This window comes from Neofelis nebulosa, chromosome 12 (assembly GCF_028018385.1).
Source record: "Neofelis nebulosa isolate mNeoNeb1 chromosome 12, mNeoNeb1.pri, whole genome shotgun sequence".
In the NCBI taxonomy this organism is placed as follows: domain Eukaryota; kingdom Metazoa; phylum Chordata; class Mammalia; order Carnivora; family Felidae; genus Neofelis; species Neofelis nebulosa.
In genome coordinates this window covers 93310998-93320094 of record NC_080793.1, presented here as the reverse complement: position 1 = coordinate 93320094, position 9097 = coordinate 93310998, and the positions used below count along the sequence as shown (strand labels likewise).

Sequence of the window (9097 nt, the reverse complement as noted above, 5' to 3'; positions counted from 1 at the left end):
TGTTGTGACTCTGGTTGCTTTCTCTTCTTACTCATAGTGGCGGTTTGGATCTTCCACCAGTTGTGGTTTGACTTGTTCATTGAAGTGACCCTGGAAAAATTTTAAAAAGGGGGGTGGTGGTGGAAGAAGCCTTATCCCATAGAAAGAGAGAAATGATGGTGGTGAGGAAAAGAAAAGAAAAAAAAAATTGACCAGGGAGAGAATCAGAGAAACTACATGGTTTAATCCAGAGAGAGAGGAAAATAAAGGAGATACAGAATAGGTGTAAAAAGACTAGATTAAAAGTGTCTGCTTAAACAAACGGACAACCAGAAAAGAGAAGGGAAGAAATGAGGAAGAAAGAAATGAGGAAGAAATGTGTGTGTGTGTGTGTGTGTGTGTGTATACACATACATATACATATATACACATATATATGTACACACACACACACATACATATAATGATATATGTGTATACATATAATAATATATATATGTATATAATCTATAATAAGAATTGACCAATAATCATATCAGAAAATGCAAAACCACTGGACCAATATATGACAGTGCCTTGGAGTCGGTGGCTGTGCTGGTCTGGAGGAGAGGCTGTCTGATTTGTCAGCATCAATCCTGCTCTTGTAGATACGCAGTTACCAGGCATGGAGGGGCACAATTTGTAGAGGTGAGTCCCACCTCCACTGTGGGCCTGCTGTCCCTTCCCTGAAGCCCCACCTTGTTGGATGGGGAGAAAAATGGTAAAACCCCAGTCTCTCCTTCCCGGACTGGGTGTCCCAGACCACTCTGTTCAGGTTGTTCTCACAGTGCTGCAGGGGCACAAGCAGGCCAGTTTGTCCCACTCCAGAGTCTCCCACACCTCCCAGGGACTCGGCTGGGACTCAAACCCTGATGTCTTAAGGGATCCCACTCCACAAGCCCCGGTTCTGGGGTCGTGCCACTCTACCCAACCAGATGACAAAGGGCTTCTGGCTGGTGGGCACCTGCAGGGTCTTTTGTCCTTGGAGGCTATATACCTTCTTCCCACAGCACTCAAGGGACAGGACTCCTCTGACTGCACCTCTGGGCTGGCTACTGAGCCCAGGGCTGGGCTCTGCCTCCCCCTTCCCCCAGGGCACGTGTGTAGGGCAGCAGCCCCCAGTCCAGAGAAAGCCCTGCAACCCTGGATTGTGTTAGGAATTTGTTCCTTCTCCGTTTTTTTTCTGTTCCCTAGTCTATGGTCTGGACGTTTTTCTTTTGTCCAAATACAATCCTACACAGTCTCTTCCTTTTGTCTCTCCACCGAAGGGGATTCCTCCCCTCCATGCCTACACTGTCCATTTTCTCTCTCCCAATTCACAGTCATGCACCTATGGCCTGCCAAGCTATCCTCATGGGCCCCTGGAGATGTTTTTGTCACTCTGTAGCCTGGAATTCCAAGTCTTCTGGCCTCAATACTGCTATGTTTGAGGGACAAGGGAACTTTGGGTCCCCCTACTTCTCCACCATGTTGACTCCTCCCCCTGTAGGGCAATACTTAATTATGGTGGTGACCAATGTCACACTTACCTTGTTTCTAGCATCAGTGGAAACATTTCTGACTACTCATCATTAAGCATATTTGCTCTTTTGTATCCCCTTTATCCAGTTAAGAAAATTATCTTCCATTCTTATTTTGTTATTTTGTACTTTCTACTTAACCCATCAATTACTTAAAAGTGAATTTTAGGGGCGCCTGGGTGGCTCAATCAGTCAAGCACCTGACTCTTGGTTTCAGCTCAGGTCATGATCTCACAGTTTGTGTGTCCAAGCCTTGTGTCAGACTCTGCACTGACAGCATGGAGCCGGCTTGCGATTCTCTCTTTCCTCTCTCTCTCAAGATAAATAAAAATAAACTTTAAAAAATAAAAGTGAATTTAAAGAGTGATTGTGTTTGTGGTAACTGTCTTTTTAAAAAGGCATTATTATAGTTAGTAATTAATATTTTAGAAATTGTTAAGACGTCACCTGTGGCCAAGAACTAGGGAATTTTTTTCAGTATTTTCTGTACTTATACATAATATCTTGGGCTGCACCTGCAGTAACAGAGGCTCTGAGGAAGGTTGAGATCTACCTGCTGGCAGGAATCAGAGGTGCTGCTAAGGCCCTCATGCTCCCCGGCAGCATCAGCCCTCAAAGGGAAAGAAGCCTCAGAACTTGGATTGAGAGTACCTGGGAGCAGGACACACTTCCTGTGTTTCCCCCAGGCTGTGGCATCACACCTCATAGATGTTGCTTTTCCCTAAGGAGCCCATCTGCCAGACTCAACACATGGTTTCTGCAAGAGTCTCCTGTGCTCGAGTTAGGGCAACTCTCTCCCTAAGCCTCCCGCACCACAGAGCTGTCCTTGGGCAGGGCCGCCACACCCAGACGTGACACCATTTAATGCTGCTGCCAGCACATATGAGGCCCTGGTGGGCTGCCTTCCCTAAGAACTGACCACACTGCTTCCCCAGCTATCACATGTCCATGCCTCTCGGGTGGCTTGTACCCTCACCAGTCCCTTATCGGACCTCCCCTCTTTTGCCAACATTCCAACCCCTTTCCCGTGTCTTCAGCAAAAACTCCTCTATCTCAGCTTACCTGCATCTTCCCTTTATCTTCTGCACAGCTATTTCCTTTCTTGCTGTGTCATGTGTGTGTGTTTTTCAGCGAATTTTTTGCCTCCTCTCCCTTCCCCCATGGCTGTAAGCAGGATGCACTAGGACCGCTGAACACCTGGTAGGACTGTGATGGGACAAACAGAGAGTTCTGACTTCAAGCTGACAGAGACTTTGGGTTTCCAAATGCCCACCTTATGTAAGGTATCCACACGAGGGGAGGCTGAGCAAGATATATGGGGATCCACTGCCCTGTTTTTGCAACTTTTCTGTAAATGTAAAATCACCCCAAAACAAACCTTAGATTTCAAAAGGGGGAGGACACAGATCTTCTCCTCTTGGGTAAATAACTGCGTCTGGGCTTATGTGGGACACAGGTGCTGTGTCGGGTACGACGTGCAAGTAGTGGGCAAGTGGGCAAGGGGGTGTCGGTGCTGGACAGCTGAAGCGGCAGGCCGCGGTGGCGAGCTTTTCATCCTCATTGTCTGTTTCTCAGGAACGTTTCCTAGTTTGGAAGAATTTTTCACAGTGTGAGTCCGGACTGGGAGCTGCTCTATTGAAGCTTAAAGGGTCAGACTCTCCCATCCTGGCCTGGACGGTGAGGGCTTGCGGCAAAGTCAGAAAATCACACTCACATCCTGGTGTTCCCAGCCTTGAAGTCACCCTTCCCCAGAAGCAGCTGGTAAGTTTTCAGACGGTGTCAGTGCCACAGATGCAGTGGCAGCAGCGTGGAAGTGTTGGGGAAAACAGGGACGGTAGGCCAGACACTGCTGGAACAGGCCCTGCTTCCTACGGTTCCAGATCTGTTTCGCCAGCCCCCCCGCTGGCCCGGCACACTTCTCTATCTCCTTCCAGTAAATTCCTTTCTTGGTGTTAGTGAGCTAGCTTTCTGTCCCTGCTGCCTGTAGCTGAGAACCCCGGTGACCCACCCACCAAAGCAGCCAGGGCCTCCCTGTGGACCAACTCCAGGGATGCCATCTGTACAAGACACAGAATGGCATCCCTAGAGCTGGGCAGTGTGGTGCCACACAACCATTTATTAACGTGTGCCTAAAGCACATAACAGAATGGGGGGAAAAACCATGTCCTTACTTCATTACATATCTAACAACAAAATAATCATGGTACAAGCCCAGGCCCTTGTACTTGGGCCTTCTGGCATCCACTCCTCTCTACCACTTACTATCTGAACAAGCTTAGGCAGGTGGCATGGCAGCTGGACAACAGGCCAATAATGGGTTACTCTCCCATTACTGGTCCTGTTCCTCATCTGAAAAACAGAGACATCATACCTCTTTAACTGGTTTGTGAGGATTAAAAAAAAGTCACATAGCACAGTGCCTGGTCCATAACAGGTATCTGAGAATTGCTCATTTCTGTTTCAATGGTGTTAAGTCATCATTTAGTCTGTATGCAGACAAGCTCTTCACCAAAGTGAGATCATCTTCAATTGATGCAGTCATCTGAGCCACGCTGCACTTTGAAGCAATATGACCTCAGAATACTCGTCCCAATGTTTCTGGCTTCCACACCTACAATGCTCATACTGTCGCCTTCCACATGGGTGAATCCACTGCGAAAGGAAGGGACAGGTTGCACGTTAATTTGAGGAAGAGACATGTGGTTAAGTAGCTAAGCCTTTACACAGAGAATGGAGTGCAACGTCCTGTCTCCAGCCAGCGCACCCCGTCTGTGTTGAGACCTGTGTTCACTCTAACAGATAGCAAGATGATCACATTCTGGAGTGGGGATAACAGCTTGGGGCCCTCCTGACAGTAGCTGCCTGAATCACAACGATTCCAGCTGGTCTAGAAACATCTCCTGATAGAGAAGAACTGGTATCTAATCCAATCTTGGCAGGGTAGAGTCATTTCCCTGGAAGTGAGAATCAGCCCATCAATTCCTGACCAGTCTCAGTGAAAGACAAATGCAGGAGCTAATGGGGCCATCATTTTCTACAGTGTTCTCTTCACCTAGAAAGACCAGACAGTGCTGCTCTGAGCATGACAGAGAATGAGCCGGTGAGAGAACCAAACCAACCGAACCACGGAAGGGATTGGAGTTTCCTGCAGAAGCTGTTTCTGGCTATAGATTGCTTCTAAAAACACTGCCACTCTGACTTTTATGAAATACCTTTTAGCTTGGAGTAAATTCCACACTGACTTACTGAGTTTAAGTAGCAACTGAAGTTCTACTTAACTTAGAAATTAGTATCAAGAATGCAAGGTGGCATCTCCAGACTCTCAGAAAACTGCAGCATTGGATAGTCTACACTGGGGCTGGGCAGGAAGCAGGCAGCATAGTCAGTCAGCCAGTGGTCCTCACGGTTTGTTGGCAAGAAAAGTTGAACCCGCATCTGCTTCCTTTCTTATTCTCTTTAGAGAATTCCTTAGTCTTTTTTCGTCCATTGATTTTTAGTAAGTGTGCAGAGTTGTGCAACCATCACCACTATCCAGTTTGGATTTCCATCACTCCAGAGGATCCGTGGGGCGCGTCGGCAGTGAATCCCCTCCCACGCCCAGCCCCAGGCAGCCTTGTTTCTACAGACTCATCTTTTCTAGAAGGGTCATGTAAATGGAATCACACAACGAGGTCTCACACATCTGGCTTCTTTCGTGTAGCACAATGTTTTTGTGGTTCACCCACAGTGTCCGTGTCAAAAAGCTGTTCCCTGTCACTGTGGAGTCAGATTCCCGACTGAATCTATCCATTTACCAGCAGATGGGCACTCACAGTATTTGCACTTTGGGGGTATGTTGAATAAAGCTAAGAACATTCATGTACAAATCTCTGTGTGGACATAAGTTTTATTTCTCTTGGGTAGATACCTGGGAGTATGCAGCTAGGTTGCTGGTAAATTTATAGTTAACATACTTGTCTTCCCTGTTTTCTTTAGAGAATCAGTAGGTATTCACAGATGATAACATTTTGGGAAACTGAAAAGCTCTCAGAAAGTACTGGTTATGTCTTGCAGCATTCAAAAGATGCTGGAAAAAATTTATGGGGTACAGCATGAAACAAGATGGCAGGATTTCTTGTTGTCAAATGAAGCTCCCCAAGAGAAATTACCACTCAACTAAGGATTTCCTGAGGAATCTGTTTTCAGTTAGGAATGGGGCATAATTCATTATCATGATTCATTCCAGGGTCCTGATTAAAGCACATTTTTTATTTTTATTTTTTAATTTATATTTATTTTTTAATTTTTTTAATATTTACTTATTTTTAAATTTTTTTTAATGTTTATTTATTTTGAAGGGGAGAGAGAGAGAGATGGAGCATGAGTGGAGGAGGGGCAGAGAGAGAGGGAGATACAGAATCCAAAGTAGGCTCCAGGATCCGAGCTGTCAGCACAGAGCCCAACATGGGGCTCGAACCCACAAGCCGTGAGATCATGACCTGAGCCGAAATTGGACACTTACCACTGAGCCACCCAGGTGCCCCAACATTTATTTATTTTTGAGAGAGAGAGACAGAGCACAAGTGGAGAAGGGGCAGAGAGAGAGAGGGAGACACGGAATCTAAAGCAGCCTCGAGGCTCTGAGCTGTCAGCACAGAGCCTGGTGCAGGGCTCAAACCTACAAACTGCGAGATCGTGGCCTGAGCCAAAGTCGGATGCTCAACCAACGGAGCCGCCCAGGTGCCCCTAAAGCACATTTTTAAAAAGATATTTCTTAGTGTCCTACTTACTTGTCACATTGAGAATGGTGTCATTTCAGTGAAGGATGTATTCACCATTCTACATCCGTGTAATTCAGTGTGTAAAAACACATACGGAAAAGAAGATTCTAAGAGTGCTACGTGCTCAGCATGAAGGAACAGGGTCATGTCAGTGAATGGATGTGTTGTGTAATGCATGGGTATGTGTTTTAAAAGACATGCAAAAAATAAATTTCTAAAAGTGCCACTTGCCTGCTAAGTTGAGAACAGTGTTATTTCAGTGAGAGGCTGTTCTAACCACTCAGTAATGATGTAGAGAATTCTTCAAAGACGCGTACAGAAAAGACAGGACAAAAAGTGTATTTTGAGGCTGACATGGGAGCACAATCCCTGGCAGGCAGCCTCCCCACCCAGCCTCTTTTCAGCGACCATGAGGACAAGTTGTGTGCTGTGTGTCCCTCAGAAGACAGAGGCTTTCCTGCCGCTGCAGAAGTAAGCCATCACCGACAGTCTGAGTGTCTGCGGCCTATAAATCGGGACCTCCCCCACCTGAGAGGCTTGTTGCAAAGGCCTCTGGTCACTCGCAGACTCAGCACCACAAGGCCGCAAGACCCCCACGCTGAGGGCAGGGGCCTGAAGGGGTAACAGCACTGGGGCATTAACTAGCAAAAACACAGCACCTACAGATGTGAACGTGGCCTCGAACTTCAAAGGAATTTAAGGAGGAATCCTGAGTGAAGAAGCAACTGTGAAGATGCCAAGTCCTTCTCAGAATGAGAGCGTCTGGTGGAGGGGGGGGACGGGGGGCGCAGTGGGCCTGGGTGGCTCAGTCGGTTGAGTGTCCAACTCTTGCTTTCACCTCAGGTCATGATCTCATGATTTCATGGGATGGAGTCCTGCATCAGGCTCTGTGCTGACAGCACGGAGCCTGCTTGGGATTCTCTCTCTCTCACTGCCCCTCCTCCACTCATTCATAGTCTCTTTTTCAAAATAAATAAATCAACTTTAAAAAACAATAAGAAAGAGAGCATCAGGCTGTCCAGTACAGTTTGTTTAGAAATTTAAGAGAGAGGGTTAAAACCGACTTACAGGCCAGTTGTCGTTAAGATTTAAGTTGACTCTCTAGTTAATTCTTTACCTTATCAGAAAGTTGAGTTGTTTACTAAAAATGAAGATTCTTCTGTGTTAATTAGGAGTTTGCTTTAATAATTATCTTCGAATGACAACTAACTGAAAACTCAGAAACGAAGTAGGTTATAGAAATCTAGTTTTTAAAATATTTGGTTTTGGGCTTAGTGTTTTTTCATTTACGAAGGTAAGATGTTTGCCCCAGGAGGTCGAATTTACCCCAGACCTCATACCAAGTAAATGATGGCTGTCAGCACTCTTGTCGTGAGCAGGCCGGGGGAGTAAGATCCATGGCCTGTCTACTTTGTAGAACTCACTGTGGCAAGAAGAAACATAAGTGATTCCAAACACCACTTTTAGAACCCAAAGCAAAACTGCCTTCTTCGGGACTTTCACCATCTCACCCCCACTGACTCCACCACCACCTGTACGTGGTATATGGTTTCGGAATCACGTGAGAGCTGGACTGCAGGGCAGTGCTGGGCCCACCTGGGCCTCACTACACGTCCCTGGGGGACTCTGAGCAAAGCATCCACATCCCAGAGCCTCTGTTTCACCTGGAAAAGTGGGTAACACCAACTTCAGGTGGTGGCTTTGTACATTAGAGGAGATAATGTACATGATGCTTAGCATCTTTTTTTTTTTTTTAAGCACAGTAGGAAATAGCACCTGAGCAGTGACTTGCCTCGGGTGCCCAGACAGTGACGGAACGGCGGAGCTAAGACCCAAGCCGCAGTCTCACCCTTTCCAATGGCCATCTTACACATGCCGCTGGCAGGCTGGGTGAGGCCACTGTGAAGGAAGGTGGAAGCAGTTACCTGGCCCATCTGTGGGAGCCCCCAAGCAGGTGATAGCAGCTCTTGAGGACGGGAGGCTTCGTTTCTTTATTCCACACATAGACTCGCAGGGATAGGTCAAAGGAAGCGGTGATGACTCGGCTCTGGTCCTTGAAATGAAAAGCCAGGTGAGGTGGGGCCACGGGCTCTTCGGGTGGGGGTGCAACACAGGCAAGCCCACACTCACCACCCACATGGACGTGATGGGCCTCTGGTGGTCCTGGAAGGCTGCCAGCTGCACCCCGTGGATGGTGAAGAGCGCCAGCTCCGACCCGGACACCAGCAGGATCACCTGAGAGCCGTGGCCCTTCATGAGGTGAGGAGGTATCATGGAGTTGGGCAGGAGGAAACTTGCCATCTGTTGTACTTTGTGAAAGAAAAACACACGGACTGTCATCTTGTGATACAGCTGGGGGTCCGGAGCACACGGGCCTCACCGAATGTGCCGTGCGTGGCACTGAAAAGAGCAGCACTTTTGCGGTCACGCCTACGTTCAATCCCAACCCAAGCGTTTACCCCCTGGAGCCTCCCCTTCACCAGCTCTCCAACACCGATGCCAACACCCTAGTTACGGGCACTACAAAGATTTGAGGCAATATGCATGTGGAAGTGACAATATCTGCACACATACCCTCCAGGGAATGGGCCCCCCCGCGCTTCCCCATCTACGGCAGGGTGAGGTAAGAAGTGGCTACATGAGAATTATGACATTCACAACATCTGCGAAAAACTGCTGTTGACAATACTATCTTTTATATTGGATGGCGTTCCTCATTTAAAAACAATTAATTGGATCACTTCCTTATGCTGTTTAGCACCAGGAAAAAAAAATTACCTCTCTTTTTTTTTTAATGTT

General features: G+C 47.2%; 1 protein-coding gene across 3 annotated transcripts in view; it reads right to left on the bottom strand.

Annotated features, from left to right (window-relative positions):
- Positions 1 to 203: 203 nt before the first annotated feature.
- The window catches only part of LOC131492190 (F-box/WD repeat-containing protein 12-like), a 49004-nt gene continuing 40110 nt past the window's right edge, over positions 204 to 9097 (bottom strand). Inside the window, exons 8-12 of one of the 3 annotated variants that reach the window (XR_009251926.1) lie at positions 8429 to 8607; positions 8224 to 8351; positions 3910 to 4190; positions 2601 to 2744; positions 204 to 716 (exon numbers count right to left, since the gene is read on the bottom strand). Coding sequence is in view for 1 of the 3 variants with exons in the window: in XM_058695901.1 (XP_058551884.1) it covers positions 4064 to 4190; positions 8224 to 8351; positions 8429 to 8607 (434 nt within the window). In the remaining 2 variants the exon portion in view is untranslated. Of the gene's footprint in view, positions 2745 to 3634; positions 4191 to 8223; positions 8352 to 8428; positions 8608 to 9097 lie in introns of those variants that run through there. The other 2 variants (XR_009251925.1, XM_058695901.1) reach the window with 2 other exon arrangements.